This window comes from Dromiciops gliroides, chromosome 3 (genome assembly GCF_019393635.1).
Source record: "Dromiciops gliroides isolate mDroGli1 chromosome 3, mDroGli1.pri, whole genome shotgun sequence".
In the NCBI taxonomy this organism is placed as follows: Eukaryota; Metazoa; Chordata; class Mammalia; order Microbiotheria; family Microbiotheriidae; genus Dromiciops; species Dromiciops gliroides.
In genome coordinates this window covers 440,871,507-440,894,804 of record NC_057863.1, presented here as the reverse complement: position 1 = coordinate 440,894,804, position 23,298 = coordinate 440,871,507, and the positions used below count along the sequence as shown (strand labels likewise).

Sequence of the window (23,298 nt, the reverse complement as noted above, 5' to 3'; positions counted from 1 at the left end):
CTTTTTTTCAAAGAACTAATAATCCATCCAATAAGAGATCATAGACTTAGAGCTGGAATGAATCTTAGAAACCATCAGATCCAATTCCCTCCTTTATCAAATAAGATCACATAGCTAATGGTTAATGTTCCTGACCTCAAGTCTAACTCTCTATCCCTTACAACAAAGGTATTAAACTCTGTGGGCCCAGCATGCCACAAACAAAAAAAAAAAGTAATTGGGAAATACTTAACAAAATATATGAAGATACAATCCAACATAGATGACGTTAATTTGTGGTTTTATACATCAATATGCAGCCAGAAGGAAGAAGGAATACCTCTCTATTTGAACTTGATACATGCTACCTTTCAGATGAAACATGATTTTTTTAAAAAGCTAAACTACATATAAAAAGTAGAATGTAAAAGTGTTTGAGTGGTATAAGTACTAAGTATTCAAAGGTGAGAAGAATCACTTCTGAATCAAGTAATCCAGAATCATTTATTAATAGCCTACTGTGTGCCAGGCACTATGCTAGTTATTGGGGACACAAAGAAAAAATTTAAACAATGCCCAAGGACCTTACATTCTATCGGGGGAGAAAATATATGTGGATATGTGTAATACATGTGCACATTCATATACATGTATGTGAGGAAATGTGTATATAGATGTATACACATGTGTACGAAAGGAATTTCATGTATATGTTGCACATATATGCGAGGAAATGTATATATGTGTGCATAGGTGTATTGAGGGACCATGTATATGTGTTTACATGCATATATGTGATGAAAGGTTTATATGTGTGTACTTGTATATGCGGAGAAAATTTGTGCACGTGTACATACATATATGTGAGAAAATACATGTGTACATATATGTATTGAGAAAGTATGCATGTGTGTACATGTATTTATATACAGGTATATTAATATATACAGAATAAATACAACATATCATTGATTAAAAAGAATTGTAAGAAAAACTATGATGTTTGAGCTTAGCCTGCATGCATGGATTTCAACTGGCAAGGCTGTAGAGGGAAAGTACAGGGAATGATACGAATAAGAAAGTGAGGACAGAAAGCCTATACTGTCTTTGGGCAATGGTAACTATGCCATTTTGATGTCTAGAATTCTATCTTGTGGTATTTCAAGAACTGCTATTTACATCCTAGTATTCTAAGACAACTCTAAAATTGCCTAGGCTAACTAGCTAGTAAAGAGGGGGAAAAAATCAAATACAGACATTACAGTCATTTGGCATTGAAAGAAGTTAAGAGAACAGTTGAACTGCTGTATTGGTGGAATGCTTTATACATTAAAATTAGCCAGGGGTGGCTAGATGGCGCAGTGGATAGAGCACCGGCCCTGGAGTCAGGAAGACCTGAGTTCAAATCTGGCCTCAGACACATAACACTTACTAGCTGTGTGACCCTGGGCAAGTCACTTAACCCCAATTGCCTCTTTTAAAAAAAAAAATTTCTTTTAAAAAGACATTAAAATTAGCCAGTCTATACAAAACAAGTCGTAGTAACCTCAAAAGCACCTTGTCACTCTATCAAGTCAAATAGAAAATTCAATTAGTAATTACATTCCAGTGAAAATTGTATGTCCTTTTCCCTTTCTCAAACAGTAATGTCATAGGTACTTGAGACACAGCATGGCCCAGTGGATTAATGGATAAAGCTCTGGACTAGGAGTCAGGAAGGTCTCCCTTTGAATCCCACCTCATATACCTACAAGTTGTGTGACCCTAGCCAAGTCACTTACCCTTTTTCATCCTTGGTTTCCTCATCTGAAAAATAGGGATAATAATAGTACCTTTCTCACCTCTTACTATTTGTGCGACCCTAGGCACATCACTCAACCTGTCTCATTCTCAGTTTCGTTATCTGTAATGTAGATAATAGTAGTACCTACTTCATAGCATAGTTCTTAGGTTCCTTTAAAATGGTACATGCAAAGATTTTGTAAACCGTAAATCTTAGATCAATATGATCTATTATTACTATTAACTTGTTAATGATTTAGTGCTCCCCTTCTTTATAAGTTTCTTGATTATAGCATTATTGCTTCTTTCATTATCTTTTATCATAAGTGTAAAAGTCTTTCAAATAAGGAGAAACAAATAGCATAAAAATAGAAGGGGCAGGGGAAGCCTGTATATTTAGCTCAGTGTTTCTTAAAATAGGACTTAGGAAAATTGAAAGGGGGTCACAGAGTCCCTGTTTGAAAAGGATCAGTGAAACTGAACTAGCTAATAGAATTTTTTTGGTGATTGCACAGGTTGTCAGTATTATGGAAACCTCTTTGTAATCTGCTTTTCCCCTCCTCCCTACTGTGAAGAAGTGGTCACCAACATTTACTGGACTTTTTCTGTTCATCCCATGTGATTTCTCAAAGCTTCCTGTCATCATACTCTTCTCACCAGCCTCTCCCTCTTGACTTTCTGCTTATCTTAATAGGGAGAAGGATTGGCCTTGTGCCTCTCTTCGTTTAGGGAACTCACAAGTAAGGAAATACCTTCTACCAATGGAGGTTGGAACCATCTCTGTAACATAATCTTACAGAGTTGCCTAGAGCAGTGGTGTCAAAATCAAATAGAGGGGGCAGCTAGGTGGTACAGTGGATAACGCACCAGCCCTGGATTCAGGAGGACCTGAGTTCAAATCTGGTCTCAGATACTTGACATTTACTAGCTGTGTGACCCTGGGCAAGTCACTTAACCCTTATTGCCCCATAAAACAAAAACAAAATCAAATAGAAACATTAAACTATGCATAAGGATCTCAGCAGGCCACATATTGACTTCATCTTAAAATGTAAAATTGTCTATGTTTTATGTATTTTTATTTACTTTCTTAAGCATTTTCCAATCATATTTTAATCTGGTTTGGGCCCTTTAGGGGGAGGTTGGGGGGACTTCATGTGCCAGCAGTGTGTTTGGCACCTCTGGCCTAAAGGCCTGAGTGATTAAGAACCTTATCCAGGATCACACAGCCACTTTGAATAAGACATGGGACTTGAACCCAATTCTTCCCATTTTTGAGACCAACTTTCCATCCACTATGCACACTGCATGTCATCTTAAAAAATTACCTTAATTAATAATAATAGATTACAGATACATTGCTCTTGTATTTCTTCCCCCTCCACCACAACATGGAAATCTTATTGATGAATGTATAGGGTGTGTGTGTGTGTGTGTGTGTGCGTGTGTGTGTGTGTAAGGGAAGATTTAGATCCTGAGTTATTATAGGGTCTAACCCCATCTCCACCCTTTGCTGGTGATTATGAGATGAAGTAAAGAGGCAAAAACAAGATATATAAATGCATATCCTCAAACGCATTTCAAGATCTCCTTCTGAATGTGGCTTTCTCTAACTTTATTTCCATACTTGTTTGGCAGAGGAAATAGGGCTAAGGAAAAAAATCTAAGTCTTTATTACTCAGTTGCCCTGAGGAAGTTTCTGCCGTTTGCAAGTTGGAACAGTTCCTAACCCTCCTGATCTTCTCGTGGCCAACGTTGCTGTGGCAGCTGAGGACCCAACACAAGTAAACACGAAGAGCTCTGTCAACAATCTCCATCTATCTGACTGGTCCAAATGAGCATAAGGCCGGGGTTCCAGTTTTATGGAATGGGTCTTTTCCCCTCACTAATTACCTCCCCATTTTTATGAATGTGCTAAGTGGAAGAAGTTGCTCAGGTCAGAAATGTGTCTTGCTTTGAGCTGGAAGTTGTCTAAATGAAGGCCTAACAAACTTCTCTTAAAGTCAATAAATTTTCAATAGTGTTATTCTTGATTATGTTCCATAAAAGCTTATCTGAACACACTAAGGAAAGACATTCTAGGTGGGTCCCTATAAAAATAAGTTTTCCAATTCTAACATCGAATACTAAAAATCTTTTGGAGCAAAATATTTTTATTGAAATAATGAAACACCCAGGCCAAAAAAAAAAAATATGTCTTGGGTCTTCACTAACAGAAGTGCTACAAAGATCATTAGATTTAGAGCTAAAAGAAATCTGTGCTATCATATTTTCTTTTTTTCTTTGTTTTTACTATCATATTTTCTAATCTTATTTCACATGAAAAGATTTTGTTGTTCAGTCATGTCATGACCCCATTTGGGGTTTTCTCATCAAAGATACTGGAGTGGTTTGCCTTTTCCTTCTCCAGCTCATTTTACAGATTCAGAAACTGAGGCAAATAGGGTTAAGTGACTTGCTCAGGGCCACACAGCTAGTAGATATCTAAGGCCAGATTTGAACTCATGAAAATAAGTCTTCCTTATTCTAAGTCCTGTGCTCTACCCACTGTGCCACTTAGCTGCCCCAGCATGAGAAGATTTAGGCATATGGAAATAAGGTAACTTACCCAAGTAGACAGCAGAGCAGAGATTCAAACCAAACTTCCAATTCCAGATTCTGTGTTCTTTCTACTACCCCAGAAAATGATTCAGAGGCATTTCATTACTGAAGAGGGCATTGGGGGTGGGATGGGAGAGATGGTGGTGTGGGGAGAAGAATGCTTTTGATAATGCTACATTCAGAATAACTCATGGGTTTTAAAACACTGAGATTTAGAGGGAAAATTGTTTCACTTCCTCAAGTTCTTTAATTTTGTTTTTAATTCCAGGATTGCAAGTGGAAAATGTATATGGAGATGGATGGGGATGAGATTGCGATAACCTACATAAAGGATGTGACATTCAACACTAACCTACCTGATGTAGAGACTTTTAAGATGACAAAGGTAGGGTTCTATTTACAGCTTAAAAGCTTTTATGAATTCATGGATCTCAAACAAAGACATTAAAATACCCCAGCGGTGCGCTTTTGTGCCTGTTGAAGCTCATATAAGCTCAGACTCAAGCTGATTGTTAAAAGGCACATTTTATTTAGCAGATTGGGATCATAATAGTTTTTTTGTTAAAATCCCACTTATGCTGAATGAACGATAAAGCGGGGCAGAAAAGAAATCATTTTAAAATTTTTCTTTTCTGACTTCCAGGTTTCCTTACACTCAGTCTGTTATTTACAGCATTTAAAGGAAAAGAAAATGCCAATAATAAAAACATTGAGCTCAAACTTGGGGTCATTTCAAACTTCAAAAAACTTGGAAAAAGGGCCTTCCTGCTGTAATCTTTCTTCACTCTTCTTTTGGAGGCCATAAATAAAGATATACATGAGGAAGAATGGGGGGCTTGGATAAATCTTTAGTGAATCAGGCCTCCCTGTACTCAGTCCTATAAGTGTTTAGGAAGAATATCTCTCCATCACTTTGTCCCAGCTCCAATGTAAAAAACACAATAATATATATATTACCTAATCCAAGACACCCGAATGACATAGTGCTGTGCATGGCAACTAGGTGGCACAGTGGATAACGCACTGACCCAGGAGACAGGAAGACCTGAATTCAAATCCAAACTCAGACACTTAGTATCTGTGTTACCCTGGGCAAGTCACTTAACCCTGTTTGCCTCAATTTTCTCAGTTGTAAAATGAGTTGGAAAACCACTCCAAGTACCTTTGTTGAGAAAACCCCAAATGGGGTTATGAAGAGTCAGATATGACTGAACAACATACATAATTCAATACATGGTATAATACAATCTACTTAATACTATACAAATACAGGATTCTTCCCAAGAAGAACATATCTGCCATCACAATCCTGCTCCAGTAGAACATATAACAATTTAGGGCCCAAAGGTCAATACATAGTGTGAGTAATCATTAAGCCACTTTACTGGGGAATATTGGCCACAAATGATAATCAAGCCCCATTAAACGGTGAAAGCTGTACCAACAAGATATCGGTTCAATAAAGAAAATGGGAGGTATGTGGCAAAGAAGTGTCAGGACTGTCAGATGTTAGTGTTAAAATGCAATTAATAGAGGGCAGCTAGGTGGCGCAGTGGATAAAGTACCAGCCATGTTTTCAGAAGGACCTCAGTTCAAATTTGGCCTCAGACACTTGACACTTACTAGCTGTGTAACCTTGGGCAAGTCACTTAACCCTCATTGCCACCCCCCACACACACACACACAAATTGCAACTAATATAAAAAACTTAAATAGATATATTATCCCACTGCTGTGGATAGCTCCTCCAATGATACAGATTGCAACCTATCCATCCTGTATAGCCCTTGTCCCTTTCTTTCTATATATAAGTTCAGCAGAAGAGGCCCACCCACTGTTTTGTGGCCCACCCTGGCTCTCAACACATGACCAGCCCATCTTATTTTTCATACATACTTGTATTTGATGACATCCTTCAGAAGGATAATCTATGGTGAGCAAATCAGATCAAATTATCCAGCCCCTTAGTTTCTTAATGTGCATAAAGTACTTGAAGGTCCAAATCTGCATTATCCATAAAAGGGTTCATCAGAATGTTTCATTGGGGCAGCTAGATGGTGCAGTGGATAGAGCACCAGCCCTGGAGTCAGGAGTACCTGAGTTCAAATCCGGCCTCAGACACTTAACACTTACTGGCTGTGTGACCCTGGGCAAGTCACTTAACCCCAATTGCCTCACCAAAAAAAAAAAAAAGAATGTTTCATTGTTGGGAATCTCTATGTAACTATGAGTTATTCCCATATAATGGTTTACTTTTTTGAAGTAAAATTTAGTTAACTTTATTTTTTTATAATAAACAATTTTATTTAAAATTTTGAGTTCCAAATTTTATCCTTTCTTCCTTCCCTCTCCTCCCCACCCCAGGCAGTAAGCAAACAGATATAGGTAATACATGTAAATATGTAAAACAGTACCATATTAGTAATTTTGTACAAGAAAAATTGAATAAAAGAAAGAAAGAAAGTGAAAAATAGCATGCTTCAGTCTTAGTTCAGTGAATATCAGTTCTTTCTTTGGAGGTGGATAGTATGCTTCATCATTAGTCCTTTGGGATTGTCTTGGATCGTTGTATTGCTGGGAATAGTTAAATGATTCATAGTTCTTCATCAAAGAATATTGCTGTCCCTGTGCACAACATTCACCTGGTTCTGCTCACTTCACTATACATAGTTCATACAAGTCTTTCCCGGCCTTTCTGAAATAATCCTGTTTATAATTTCTTATAGCACAATAATATTCTATTACAATAAAATATCACAGCTTGTTCAGCCATTCCCCAATTGATGGACATTCCTTTGATTTCCATTTCTTAGCCACCACAAAAAGAGCTGCTAGAAATATTTTTGTACAAATAGGTCTTTTTCTCTTTTGGGGGGATACCTTTGGGATATAAACCTAGTAGTATTATTGCTGGATCAAAGGATATGCACAGTTCTATAGTTCTTTGGGCATAGTTCTAAATTGCTCTCCAGAATGTTTGGATCAGTTCACATCTCCACCATAACTGTTTGTTTTTAAGGATGATTATTTCATATTCACTTTGTTTTGTTTTGTAGGGAAATAGACACTGCCTCAATTATTTTAAAGATATAGAAAAAATGCTTTCTCTTCCTCACCTATATTTTGAAATAACGGTAGCTCATACCTTAAAAAAAAACAAAAACAAAACCAAGAAAGATTTCCCCTAGTGGTTTAAACTCAACAATCAAGTCTATCAATCAACAGTCAGGCTGTTAGGGAGCACAGTGGTTAGACTCAGTAAGACCTGAGTTCAACTTCTGATTCAGGCACTTACCAGCTATGTGACCCTAAGTAAGTCACTTAACTTTTTTCTTCTTTAGTTTCCTCCATTGTAAAATGGGGATAATAATAGTACCTACCTCCCAGATCATTGTAAAAACCAAATGAGATAATATTTGTAAAGCATTTAGTACAGTGCCTGACACATAGTTTGTGCTATATAAATGCTAGTAATTATTTTTATTATTATTCATCAATAAGCATTACTTTGATAAATATTTATAAACATAAATATATAATATTTATTTATATTTTATGAATATCATAAATGTATTTATGACATTTATAAATATAGATATTTATTAATATGCTATGTGCTAGGCACTGTGTTAAGCACTGGGGATACAAAAAGAGACAAAAGACAGTTCCTGTCCTCAAGGAGCTTACGATCTAATGATTTTGAATTATGTACTTATTATGTGCTGGGGACTGGAGCTACAAAGATAAAAACAAAAGTCTCTGTCCTCAGGGAATTTATATCTAACAAGAAGTGTATATAGCTAACTATGCACAAAACATACAAAACAAATATAAGCATAGGTTGGGAAATAATCCAAATTATAACCCTATGGATACAGCCTGTGATTAATAGGAAAGGCAGCTTGGAAGGTCATGCTGGAAAAAAATAATAATACCAAAAATCTGTTATAATTATAGAGAATTTTCTTTTCAGCCACCATTTGTAATGGAAAAGTGGATTGTGGGAATTCTTCCAAATCAGACTGTTGAGTACATTGTAACATATGAGGTAAGTGTGGGAGAGAAAAAGTAAATGACTATATGAATATCAATTAATTAGCAAGTGTTTGCTAAATGACCATGTGGTATATTATTTATATATACACATATGTGAGATATAATATAATGTAATATAATATAACATGATGTAATATGATATAATTAATATAATATAATAGATAAATATGATTATCACAAAGGTATTTTCATGAAGAGGGATAGATAAATTGGTAGGTTGGCAAAGGCAAGTGAAGTTAGATAATGTACTATCCTTTGAGGTCTGTTTTCTGACAGTAATTTATCATAAGGCAGAAGAAGTTTGACATCCCATTCCAGGCTGTATGCCATAAGTGTCTACAATTTAACAAAGTCCTTGTAATCCAATGTTTCTTCTAGGATCTGGTTTGGTTATTCTTGGAAATCCAGATCTCTGATCAGTAGTCAATCTCAGGGTGATCAAACCTTGGCAAAACTGGCAACCAGACTCATTCCTATGGTCGCCACTGCTGAGGAGGCTGAAGCTGGTCAATCCTTGTGCTCAAGGGTTCTGAGCTGCAGGAGGGTTAAAACTGATCAGGTATCCACACTAAGTTGGGCACCAATATGGTGAGCCCCTGTGAGTAGGGGGAGAGGGAGGACCCAACTTGCCCAAGAAGGGGCACCCAGCCCGGGTCAGAAATGGAGCTGGTCAAAGCTTTGTTGGTGATCTCAGTGGGATCAGAGCCATGAGTAGCTGCTATACTTCCAGCCTGGATGAGGTAGGAAGACTCAAACAGACTGTCAAATGGTACCCAAACTCACATAGGACTGATTTTCATCAGGGGACCAATTTTTATCCTTCTGGTGACTAAAGATTCATGCCTCTCAGTAAGAGTTCACCCCTTACCAGTGTTGGAGTACCTGAGTGTTGCTTGATAAGCATGAATCCAAAGTAAGGGGGCTCTTTTCCCCTTAAGGCTCTTCTGCTTAGGCTGTTAAGACTTGATGATCTCTCCACAAATAAGACCATCCAAGTGACTGGATTTTCTAATTTTCCAAATACAGTTATCCTTTCCACATCACTGGAGTTAGGGGAGCAGGACCCATGATCTGGAAAATCCATGCAAAAATTTTTTGGCCTTCCCTTTGTACCAGAGAAGAACTCTGAATTATTATGATATTAAAAGATAAAATATGTTGATATTATGCAATTATATCTATATCTATAGATAGATATATTATACTTTTCTTTGTTACAGTCTGTTGGCCTTTGAAATTTCCATTTAATTTCTTATGCCAACCTTTGATATATGAAAACTGTAATGGGGAAAGTTGCAATGTGGAAGGGATAACTGTAAAGTCTCTTTCCCTCATCTAATAATGGAGACCATTCTCTTATCTTCTCTATCTCTCCTTTGTTCTAAATTCTATGTGGGACACACTTTCCCCCTCCTTTTTGTAAACTCCATCCCCTTTTGTTTTTTCTTGTCACTATATCATCATTTCAACATATTTTTAATGTGGTACAGTTCCTAAGCTTACAGAGAAACCAATAAGATGCTAGAATGGTAGGAGGAGGGGGAGAAAAGGAAACTAAAAGGGGATAGAAATTTCCTACCTAATGCCTACACAGAGTGTTCCCAAAAGGAAAAATTCAGTAGCAAGACATAGTTGCTTTCTTTTTTGTCTAACTATATAATCTTGTGTTGTATGTGTTTCTTGGGTTTTGCTTTTGTTATCTCCTTGTTTGTTTTCTCAACAGAGTGATGTTAGATCTCCAAAAAGTAGTAAACATGTCCATTCAATTCAGTGGAGCAAAACGAAACCCACAGATGAAGTAAAGGCAGTAAAGCTTGTAATTCAGACATCACTCTTCAACTCGGAGGGCAATGCTGGAAGCAGATCTAACTCAAGTAAGTCAGGATTTGTAGACAAGATAGTTGGGGTAAGATACACCTAGGATCATAAATTAACCTCCCTGGGCCTCAGTTTCTTCAATTGTACAATGAGAGTGTGAGAAGGACCTATTTCCCTCCCACATTCGATTGTGCCTGGCACATAGTAGATGCTTAATAAATATTTATTCTGTCTATACCAATAAAGTCACAGTTCTAGAAGCTTTCTCTATAAATCAAAACTTCCTTATAAGGAAGTAGTCTGACTGCTGGACTTGGGAGTTAAGAAGACCTAAGTTCAAACACCCACTATGATACTTATTAGCTCTGTGACCACAGGTCTCAGTTTTCTTATCTATAAAATGGGCATAATAATAATACCTATAGGAATAGGATGATGTTTGTATTAGTACCTTCAAAATTTGAAAAGCTTAATAACTGTCAATTCTTATTTTCTAGAACATTTATCCAATATATAAGAAATGAAGGGAGTTACAGATATGGACCTCTATTCAGAACCTATCAATAAAACATTAAATAATGAGAAATAATAAGCAGGCATGAAGGCATAATAATTAAATTTCACTAAATAGCTGAAGAAATGAAGAATTATAGAATGTAAAGTGCCGGAAAAATTAGACGTTTTCCAACACCCTAATTTTTCCACTGAGTAAATAGAGGCCATGGAAGATAAAATGATTTTCTAGATATTGTGTAGGTAATAAGCAGAACAGCTAGGATTAGAATCTAAATCCTCTGACTTCAAATCAAGGACTCAGAAACTAGATTGTGATACTACTTTGTGTAAACAAGCACAAAAACCATTATAAACCATAATAAAAACTATAATTTAAAAGTTCTCTGTAAAGTCCTTATACACATGATGTATTTATGCTGTGTATGTATAAGTATGAATGAATGCATACTTAAGAATATTAGTCATTCTTTTGACTCATAGAATGTTTTCTTAGGATTTATTGTTTTTGTTGTTGTTTAGTTGTGTCCAACTCTTTGTGACCCCATTTGGGGTTTTCTTGGCAAAGATACTGGAGTGGTTTGCAATTTCCTTCTCCAGCTTATTTTATGGATGAGGAAACTGAGGCAAATAGGGTTAAATGACTTATCCAGAGTTACATAGCTAAGTGTCTGAGGCCTAATTTGAACCCCAGAAGATGAGTCTTCCTGATTTCAGACCCAACACTCTATCCACTGTGCCACCTAGCTGCCTAATACAAAAACGATCTCTTTTTATAATGTTTTATTAGAAAATTCACATGGAACATTAATACAACCAACTAAACTTGCTTAATAACTATTTACATTTACATAAATTTCAATGCCCAAAATATCATAAACATTTTAATCACGCTAAGTTCTAATCAGAATTCTGTGTTTATTTGTTCACTTTTATTCATTTTGTCCTCCTTCCTGGTTAGAGTATGTGTGTATAATCCATTCTTATGAGTTTACTTTTTTTGCTTTCCATTATTTCACAGAGATCTTTTCAGCTTTCTTTGTATACCACCTACCTATTTTAATTGCATTATATCATTTCATTATATTCATTACCACAATGTATTTAACCATTTAATTATTTAGGTTGTTTCCAGGTTTTTTGTCATCACATGAAATGTTACTATGAAAATATTTGTACAGATAACTTTTTCTTGTTTTGCTAATACTTTCAAAGTATATTCCCATAATGGACTTATTGGAGCAAAGGAAATGATCATTTAGTAATTTTTACTATGTCAAAAGTAACTCCATTAGTATTAATTTCTATTACTGAATGCCAATGGCAAGAAAAGGGAGAAAGAAAAGGAGAAGATATGAAGGAAAAGAGGAGGACAATAAGTAATAGTGTAAATAGAAAGATGAGGAGGACAAAGGGTAAAAATAAAGAGATATGTTTGAGATAGTATGGGAGTTGGTAGTAACAACTAAATGAAGTATATGGAGTATTTATCTGTGTATATATGTGTCTATATGTATAAGTATACGTTTAGTATTTTGAAACTATGAGAAATACAAAGATCCCAAGTTATTAAGAAAGTGTAATCCATATTCACCTCTTTTAGGTAAGCATATGAATCCATCCTAAAAAATAAGTAATCATTTCAAAACATGTACATAGAGAAAGGCCTATCTTTGCAAGGATAATTGATATTGGCTCGCTCTCCCCTACCAAAAAAACCCCAACTTATTGTGCCTGATTTTTACTTTTTAATTCAAGATTTACCCCACATGTAAAGGACAAGGGAACCTATATACAGGTTCCACTAAAAGCATCCAAGGAAGCATTCTACATATAGGATTGAACTCCTTTTTTAAGGAAAAGGAAAGACATTTTCAAATAGTGCAAATTCACATGGGCTTAAAAGAAAATTGCTCTAACTAGCCAAAATCTCATAAATACAGATATTCATTAAACAAGTCAGTTGGTACAAGAATGGAGACATATTGAGACACATCTTTAGTAAATGTAATTGAATGCTTGCTTGCTTGCTTGTCTGTTAGACACAAGACATTTTTATGATGTAAGACAGTTACTTCATGGAGATATAGATACATAAATAGATAGACAGACAGACAGAAAGACAGATAATGATAGCTACCTAGGTAGGAAGGAAGGAAGGAAGGAAGGAAGGAAGGAAGGAAGGAAAGAAAGAAAGAGAAAGAAAGAAGGAAGGAAGGAAGGAAGGAAGGAAGGAAGGAAGGAAGGAAGAAAGAAAGAAAGAAAGAAAGAAAGAAAGAAAGAAAGAAAGAAAGAAAGAAAGAAAGAAAGAAAGAAAGAAAGAAAGAAAGAAAGAAAGAAGGAAGGAAGGAAGGAAGGAAGGAAGGAAGGAAGGAAGGAAGGAAGGAAGGAAGGAAGGAAGGAAGGAAGGAAGGAAGGAAGGATAGATAGATATTGATATAGATTGATAAATACAGATAGAGATCAATAGAGATAGGTGACAGAGAATCAGAGATAGATACAGATATAGTGTGATACCTATGCACACATATATACACATACATATGTGGATAAGTAGCTTTTATTTGGGAAGAGGGAGATGGAAATAGATATTGATAAAATCCATAAGTATCCACGTCATTATCAACATATGTATGCACAATAAGCATATATGTGTGTGTGTATATATACATATATATGTATTCTTGACAGTAATGACAATAGCAGAGCTTCTCATTTTCTTTGACAATGCTCCTTTAGGACAAAGAGTCAACTCAGTGTTCTTGGAATACAAGTGAATTTTTCTCATTTTAAAAACAGGCATCTTAAAAAGCTGCTACTGATCAATTCTATTACCTATTTAAATTTTAAGTTAAATTTCCCTTCAGGGAAGGGGCAATGCTGGAACTTGTTCCTGAGAGTTAATTGTCAAATTTTCAGTATAAACATCTTGGAAATTGGCAAAACCTACAAATCAGGGCTTAATTTATTGTTGCACTGATTGTCTAGACTTGAGAAAGGGAAGGAGAAAATGTTAATACTGCAGATGAAACTTGAAAGTACATCATGTGCATATGTTTTAGAGAGCCCCTTGGTAAAACATTTAGCAGCACATCCTTGACTTGGGATCTAAAAAACCTCATAGAATTTAAGAGCAGCATGACTCTAGAAATCACCTATTCTCAAACACTTATGATGTAATTTTTAAACTTACTTTATTTTCAATTAATGAACACAGTACAATAGAAAAGATGATTGCCATGAAACTGCCAATTTGCCATGTACAACTTGCTATTCCCTCCAAATATACAACAAAGTTATCATGTAAATTTTTGTCCTTTTTTTTCTTCCCTCTTCTCTACCACCCTGGAGGTGGCTACCATTAGACACAAATAAGTGTATATATGTAAAATTAAGTAGGTAAAATATGTAAAACTTTCATGAGAAAATTTAATTAACATTATCAGAAAATCAAAATTTTATTTTATAGCTTCTTGATAAAATAAATATATAATAAAGATAAATTTTGCATATATATACATTATATATATATACACACACATATATCTCTCAATATCTGAAGCTATTTATCCTCCATCCTAAAGTGAATTCAATAATGCCTTGAGAGCAGCAAGATTGTGAAATAGCAAGTAGTAAGCTAGACATGAAAAGACCTGGGTTCTGATAACACTTACTAGATGAATGACTTTGGACAAGCTATGTGACCTCAGTGGGCCTGTTTCCTCATCTGCAAAGAGGGGATTGGATTAGATGATCTCTAAGGATCCTTCCAAATCTTTAAATCTATAAGTCTCAGGGACATTAAAGAAGTTACTTAACCTCTTTGAATCTGTTTCTTCTACGAAATAGTATATCATAGTATATGCACAACCTGTTGCCCAGGTTCAAATGAAATCTGTATTTAAAGCAATTTATAATCATAAAATTCTGTATGTAGAAATAAGATGATATAATGTATATAATTTCTAAAGAATATACCTTCAGAGTACAATACCTACAGAGTACAATTAATAGATCAAATAGAGGCAGATAGATGGATAATTAGATTAAATTTTATCATCTCCCACATACATACATACACACACACATAATCATAAAGTCATTTTCAAGCTAAAAAAAGGGTCAAATCTCCCCTGAAAGATCCATAAAGTTTCACCAAATTCATTTCCGATGAAAATGAGATTTGCCATTTGTATTTCAAATTTTGAAATATACCTACAATTTGTATTTCATTTAGAAGTGGTTTTTATCAACACCGCCTATATAAACTTTCTTCCTTCAACCCCAGGAGTCACATGCACTCCTCCCAAGATTAGTCAATAATTAACATTACCCACATTTTAAAGGTAAGGGAAAAAAAGTGGGGAGGTGATATAACAACTTGGCAGTGACACCAAAGCCAAGGCAGGTTGAGATAATAAGCCCCCATTCCAGGTTTCTTTGCCTTTGTTTGCTCAATAAGAAGGATTGAAGGGTTGTTTTTTGTATCATGAACAAAGGCTACTGTCTGCGCCGGATTTTTTTTTTCTTGCTTCCTTACCGTATGGGTGAGTAAGAGAAGGAATCATTGAGTCGTAGCTTATAAAAATTATCTGGGTGAGACCCCAGGGTGAAGTGTCTTCTTCACACACAAATAACAGAAACCTCATGGTTCCAAGAGGAGGACTGAGGAAAAAAAAAATGAGGAAGGCACAGTAGATTCTTCTCCCGAGGCTGAATTTTACAAAGGCCAAGAACAGGCTGAGTGATGGTTGGAATCAGTCATGACAGGCAGGGAGGACTCAGGAATGTTGGACACTGTGGTGCAGGCATTAAGGCAAGAAAGAAAAAAAATCTCAGGAATGAATTCTTTTCTTTCTTAACTGAAAAAATAGCTGGAAGGAACATTTCTGTTAGAATGAAAATATCTTAACAAAGGAAAGTACTTTACATGGCATGAAGTTAAATACAGAAAAGTGGCTTTTCTTGCCCATTTCCAACCACAAGAACACAGGTACATAAGGGCTCCCCCTGAGTTATTTTTTTTCCCCGTGTATTCTCACTTACCACTCCAGGGAGTCCATGAACCACCCAAGGGGAATGGTCACAGAAATCCTAACAATTTCCAAGAATAAGACATGTGTCGTTTGCCCTTTAAAGAAAATACAAGGAACAAATGTAAAGCAAGTGCTTCAGCTTTTCCGAGCCAATTTTGACCTTTCTGCAGGAGAGATTCTGAAACCTCAGCGTCTCAGGGAAATGGTCCCTTGATATACTTTAAGAATTGACTCAAAAAGAAACAACAGAAGCAGGTTTGATTCCTAACCTCAATTCAATGAATGAACTCATCAACGAGTTCTTACTTGAATACCTCATCTGGGGCTGGTGCCTCCTCTCAGTGTTGTGGGGGATCTTAAGAAGAATAAGGCATGACCTCTCCTGGCAGTGAGCTTAAATGTTAATTGAGGTGACAAAACTTGCATACATGGTACAATACAAGGCTACATATAATTAAATCCTCAGATTCATAGTTTCTAGACTCATAACTATAAAGTTTTAAGGATTCTTTGAAAATACTGAGACTAACCTACTTACTGCACAGGGTAGCTAGGTGGCATAGCAGCTACAGCACTGAGCTTAGAATCAGGATGACATATTTGTAAGTTCAAATCCAACCTTAAACCCTTTACTAGCTCACCCTGGCCAAGTCTTTTAACCCTGTTTACCTTAGTTTCCTCATCTGTAAAATGAGTGGAGAAGGAAATAGCAAACCATTCCAGTATCTTTGCCAAGAAAACTCCAAAAGAGGTCTCAAAGAGTTGGGTAAGACTGAAAAACAACTCAACAACAACTTATTGTACCGATGAAGAAACTAAAGGCTAGAAAGGTTGAGTGATTTTTCAAGGTGATACTTGGAATCAATGGAGGAACCAAACTAGACCTCTTAACTTCCAATATGGTCTTGTTTCCTTTCTAATTGTTACAGGAAATGAGAAAAGACAAAGATAGAACCATGGGACTGGAGTAACTAGTAAATGAATTGAAGAAGTGGAGCTTGAAGGATAGGATAGGATGGGGGAGGGGGTTTGAGAGTGGGGATCCATGTATTAAAAGGAAATAATACCTCACAAGTTGAATAAAGTCTTAACAAAAGAATGCAGACCATGTAATATATAGCCGTCATATCGAAATTTTTTTTTTACTGAGATAATTTCATGAGTATATTCAGCTCCCAATAAGTTATTTCCTCTACTATGGCAGGTTAGCACCTTCATTGCAACTTATTGTTGTAGATAGCAAGAGGTTAAATGACCTGCCCAGGGTCACAGAGCTAGTGTGTGTCAGAAACAGAACTTGAGTCCAAGTCTTCCTCACTTCACTATGTCATGGCATCTACTATGTCATTCTGCCTTTCCACTGGAAAATAACGGAAGAAAAATAGCTAACAATAGAAATATGATGTAAACAAGGAAATTATAAGAAGGCATCTCTACCTGTCATCAATGAATTAAAGAGCCTAGGCTCCAGTGGACTATATCCCAAGATATTGAAGGAATTTTCAGGTATGACTGTTGGTGATCTTATTTAAAAAAAAAAAAAAACTATGGAGATTGGGAGAGAAGCTTCAAGGCTACAAGTAGACTAATGCTGCTCCAGTTTTCAGAAAGAGGAAGAAGGTAAAGTCTTCAAACTAGAGGCAAGTGAGCTTGATGTGGCTTTACTTTGATAGCTGGAAAAGTTCTAGAATGCCTTATTAACAGGATGACTTTTTAGAGCTTCGAAAATGACTTGGTTAATTACTACAAGCCTGCATGAGTTCATCAAGTACAAGTCAGACTAGACTAACAACATTTCCTTTTTAAAACGATTACTAGCCTGGCACATTAAGAAAATACCATAGGGATAGGATACCAGGATTTCAACAAGAGATAAAATCTTGTAGGATATCCTTGTAAACAAGATAGAGAATATGGGATAGATGATACTATTGTCAAGTAGGTTCAGAATGGCTGGATCCAGTGAATGATAATTAAAGGAATAATTTCAGTCTAGAGTGATATCTCTAGGGGATTACCACAGGTCTCTCTCTTTGACCCTATTCTGATTGAGTTCTTGATCAAGAAACAATTATCAAATTTACAGACCACAAAAGGTTGGGAAGGTTAACTAATATATTACTTGACAAAATGTGTATTCAAAAAGACCTCAGGAAACTAAAATACTGAATTAAATGTAACAAGATGAAATTGTAATAATGATAAATATAAAATTCTACAATTACATTCCAAAAAAATCAGTGATGAGTACAGTATGAGAGAATCAAAGCTAGACAAGTGTTCATGTGAAAAAAAGACCTGGATGTTTTACCTGTGTGCAAACTTAATGAGTCAACACTAGTACATAACAGCCAAAAATATTAATATGATCTTTTTCTTTTGCGGGGCAATAAGGGTAAAATTACTTGCCCAGGGTTACACAGCTAGTAAGTATCAAGTGTCTGAGGCTAGATTTGAATTCAGGTCCTCCTGAATCCAGGGCTGGTGCTTTATCCACTGCACTACCTACCTGCCCCAAGACTAATATGATCTTACACAGAATTAATAAGATCATAACACCCAGAACAAGGGCCTTATATTTCTATACTCAGCCCTGATCAGACTCCATCTGGAGGCTACAGTGCTTTGCATAGTTCATCACATATATTATCCTAAGCTGAGGGGATCAAGACAAAAACAACCCCAAACCTTGGGGAAGTTATATTCTTTGGGGTGGAAAAGCTTCCAATACCTTGCATATAGTAGGTGCCTAATAAATGTTTGTTGAATTGAATCCAGTTTGATGCACTTAATTTTAGGAAGGCCATTAACAAATTAGAGTGAGTCTAGAAAAGGTTAGAAGGGACACAAAGCCCTAACATACAAGAACATTTAAATAAGGTGGAAAGATAGAAAACTTAGGCCAACATGAGAATACCTTCAACTATATGTAGACATGTTTTATTTGACCCCAGAGGCTAGAAGTGGGATTAATGTCTGGAAACTGCAAAGACACCCATGTCTGCTCCGTGTAAGAAAATAATTAACCTAACAATTAGAGCTGACTGAAAGGCCACCTCAGCAGGAAATCCACAAGAAGAGGATGATTTGCTGCTGAACAGAAATGTGATAGAGTCGATTCCTGCCCAGGTATGGAAAGGCTTAGATAATTGCTGAGGTCTGTGAAGTATCCAGTTCTGTGAGTCTATATCATAGTAAGTCTGTATCATAGACTTGGTCATGAGTCTATATCATAGCAAGGAGCTACCTGAGTAGAATCTCTGACAGAGTGACTTTCTCTACAAATGATTCCACATTTACAGTTTTTTCAGTTAAACAGGATCATATCTCAGAGGTACTTTAAAAATCATCTATCCGGGGGCGGCTAGGTAGCGCAGTGGATAAAGCACCGGCCCTGGATTCAGGAGTACCTGAGTTCAAATCTGGCCTCTGACATTTGACACTTACTAGCTGTGTGACCCTGGGCAAGTCACTTAACCCCCATTGCCCTGCAAAAAACAAAAACAAAAACAAAAATCATCTATCCAACCTTAGTCTGAAGGCTCTGGATGTGTGAAAATATCCACTGGTCAAAAACTCTGAAATTCTTAAATGGAGGGTGCCTTTTGGTCGCAAAAGTTTCATAAGCACACTTGTTTTAATGGCATTTGACTTATTATTATTATTATTATTAAAAGAAGAGGAGTAATTATGAGGATAGTAATGACATTTAAGATTTGCAAAATATTTTACATCCATGATTTCATATGAGAGTCTACTATAATATTGAGCTGCTTATTAGCATATTGTTATGTTATATGAATGCATCATTATTAGATATTATAATGTTTAATTATTAACAATTAATTATTAAAATATTGATTCTTGTGATTATTATTGCAATATAAGCCTGTGTAACATTTGAGTGGGGTGGCCACTCACTCCCTCCACTGCCTCACTCACTTCAACCTCCCCTAGACTGACAGTTCTAGATTCCCAGAGCATGGCTCTATCAAAGTTTCTCAGGATCCTAGGGATAACCCTATTGTGGGGAAGACACTTGCCCTATTCACTTCTTTATCTCCTGTGCCTTCATCAACACATTTCCCTTCACACAAACCAGCTACTTACAATGACAACACTTTTAGATGTTAAACATAACATTTACCTAACAAATATATTTCTTTAGGCTCAGGCAAAAGAAATTATATTAATATGTCAGGTACTCATTTTAAATCAAATGCAGGAATAATAAATACAACATGATTCACATAGATAGATATAGATAAATATCTATCTATGTGTATACATACATACATATATGGGTGTATAGATAAAGATGGATAGAGATAGAGATAGAGATAATCTGAGGATGCCATTCACCTCTATATAATAATAATATCTGGGTCATATTCTCCAGTCAATGCATGAGACCTTCCAAGGAGATATAGGAGTAGAAAAATTCATGTACTCAGGATAGCTCACAGTTGTGGAACTATAAACTTTGGTGTCCTCTTTCTATCTCAGAAACTGTCTATACGAATTTCTTGATAAACTTAGTTTACATATTTAACAGATGTTTCCACTGCCAAACTTGAGTTCTTCCATTCTCTGCTCAAGCACTTCACTAGATATGACATCTCACCAAACTAATTGATCCACTGAGTAACTTCTTTGATTTTGTGCTTGTCGACTGTTCCTCTGTTCATCTAGAATTACTCCTCAATAGCAACTGTAGTATATAATGACTTCCAGCTTTCAGTTTAGCCGATATAGTTATGAGATTTGTGCTTTCACTACCCTCTGTCCTCTTTCTGGGTTCAAATTCTGAGTCTTCTCTGCAAATGACTTCACCTCAGCTTCTGGTTAGTAGCCAAATTCTCATTTTGTCCCATGATAATATAACAGCTCTAGTATCCATATCTCTCAAATATCCCATGGCACGTCACATTCAAAAATTAGCACCTGTTATCTCAGAATTCTGAGTCAAAGTCATTATAGCTCTTAGAACAATGAGCAAAGCAGATATAACTCAGCAATCTACTGCCCCATGTAAAAGGATGATATCTCAAAAGGATGATATCTTATACCAGAATACCTTCATATTTGGAATTAATATTTTAAGGAGGGATGATTTAAATGGTAAAGTTTCTATTTCAGTATCTGGAAGTAAAATGGTTTCCAGTAGGTTTGAGTTATTTTTTAAAATTCTTATAAATCAGGAATGTGGCATTGCAGTAGCTTACAAGTCTCAATTCCATTTCTTTTGCAGATACAGATTGCCAATGGTTAAATACCCTGAGGATGCGACAAATTGCTTCCAACCCTTCTTCCTTTCAACGTTCTCAAAGCAATCCTATTACTGCTGGGTTGCCCTACCTTCATAACCAAGCTTCCTATGCTGCGGCTGTTCAAAGAACACCCATTAAATATTGCCAAATCACACCTATAAATCATTCCCGAAGTTCATCTCCTACTCAGTATGGATTGACTAAAAACTTCTCTTCACTGCATCTAAATTCCAGGGACAGTGGCATTTCTAGCATTAATTCTGATACCTCTTCTGACAGGGGTCGGTATTCAGGGAGAAGCAGGAATAAATCGAATCGAGGAAGTGTGTCCCTCAATTCTTCCCCCAAGGGAAGATATAGTGGGAAAAGCCAGCACTCTGCTCCTTCAGCAGAAAGGTACTCTGGAAAATTCTTTAGAGTCTCTCAAACAGCACTTAGTCCCCATCAGTCACTGGACTCCAAAAAGAGCCCAAATAAAGTCCATCAACCTAGGACCATCCCAGGGATGCCTGTAAACACTGAAAATGACTCAAAAGCAACTGAAGATGAAAGCAAAGTCAGTGAAGGTGGATGGACAAAAGTAGAATATCGCAAAAAACCTCACAGGCCTGTTCCTGCCAAAACTAATAAAGAAAGAGCTAGAGGAGCCTATCGAGGTCGGAGAAATTTTTAATGCATAGTTAGCTGAATTTATTTTCTAAACAGGGTTTTGTAATGGATTTTGTTCATACGGTGCCTTCAACTGGACTTTTATTTAAAAGAGAAAGGAGAATGGGGTGTCCCCTCCTCCAGAGATGGCAGTCAAACCAGGAGCAAATCTGAGGATGCCAGTCACTAAACATTGTCCTCATTTGGGAAGGGGTGAGGGGTGGAGAATTGTGGATAGTTTCTGGTTTGAAGATCAAGGAGAATTCTTCATTCTAATTTTTTTCTGAATTAACATTTGCCATTCAGAAGAAAAAAACCCATCATTTGTCCCTCCTATTTAAAAAAAATCAAATTAATTTGAAAATACTTGTAATCTCATTAAAGTTCTGATTAGTATTTATTTTAGTCACATATCTGAGTTTTTATTATGGCCTTCCTGAATTAAAAAAAGTCAACAACCTTACTATGGCTCATACCCATGGTCCCATTCATTGAGATTCATCAGAAACCAAAGATTTAAATTACTCAGGAGATTGGACATTTCTTTTCTTCCAGGCTCCAGACTAACAGCTCCTTTCTCTTGAATATTATTTTCTGCATTTTCCCAACATGGGGGATTGTCGGGAACACCATGAAGAGACTTCTTGGAATCTTAAGAAATTTCAGACATAAAAGAAAACAGACAGAAAGCAGGGCAGCGACGTCACAAGCTGGAAGCTGAGAAATTTAAAATTACCAACATCCTGGTTTGAGCAAGACAGTAAATACCAGCCTTGTAGCAACAAGACTGGAAGCAGCTGGGGGTAGAGGGGTGGGGTGCATGGATGGAGTGTGGGGGTGGGAGGAAGCTGCCGGCAAGGACAATGGACAGGAGTTGCCAAAGTGCAGGCATCATAAATACACAAATTCTTAACATTCTACAAAGCAAAGCCTGGCAAATAAGCTAGTATTGATTCCCAGATATTTTGGGTTCCCATTAGGGAATCAGTAACCCAGAATATCAATATCCTTTGCTCTACATAGGTTTCCTAATGCTTTATAGAAATCCCAATGGCACGCTGCTCTTTTAATAGAAAACAGTCATGGTCAGAGTACGCCTGCATGTTCCCAGAGTAGCTGTCCTGCTCCAGGATAGGATTTGGAGACCCAGGAGGAGAATCCTATCCTGGGGTGCCTACAGTTTGTTCAGGAATAAGTTGAAGGTCATTAAGATGAAGATTACAGAAATCTTACCTTTATTTACAGAGGAAGCTGATCAACCTAACTTACCTTGATTTAGCAATGTGACTGTTAACATTTTATTTGTAGTTACTGGTATTCATAAAGAGAAATTCAGTAAACAAAATAAATGGTACCGGGTGAGTTAGATATGGAGAATTCCCTGTGGTGCAGTGAAAATATCCTTGCCTCTAGAGACAGAGGATCTGGGTTCGAATCCTTCCCTCTGTCACTACCTGCATGACCTTGGGCAAGTCTCTGAATCTCTCTGTGTTTCAGTTGCCTTGTCTGTACATAATGATGGATTGGATACAATAGACTCTAAGGTCCTTGATCCCATTAAATATGCTGCATAACCTCCTGGGGCTCAGTTTCCT

At 36.4% G+C, this 23,298-nt stretch overlaps 1 protein-coding gene across 1 annotated transcript in view; it reads left to right on the top strand.

Moving 5' to 3' along the window:
- Positions 1-22,130, top strand: part of MAP3K20 (mitogen-activated protein kinase kinase kinase 20) — a 224,823-nt gene extending 202,693 nt beyond the window's left edge. Inside the window, exons 17-20 of the mRNA XM_043994177.1 lie at positions 4,631-4,747; positions 8,336-8,410; positions 10,142-10,292; positions 21,037-22,130. Coding sequence (XP_043850112.1) covers positions 4,631-4,747; positions 8,336-8,410; positions 10,142-10,292; positions 21,037-21,728 — 1,035 coding nt within the window. The 3' untranslated portion in view covers positions 21,729-22,130. The remainder of the gene's footprint in view (positions 1-4,630; positions 4,748-8,335; positions 8,411-10,141; positions 10,293-21,036) is intronic.
- Positions 22,131-23,298: the final 1,168 nt, after the last annotated feature.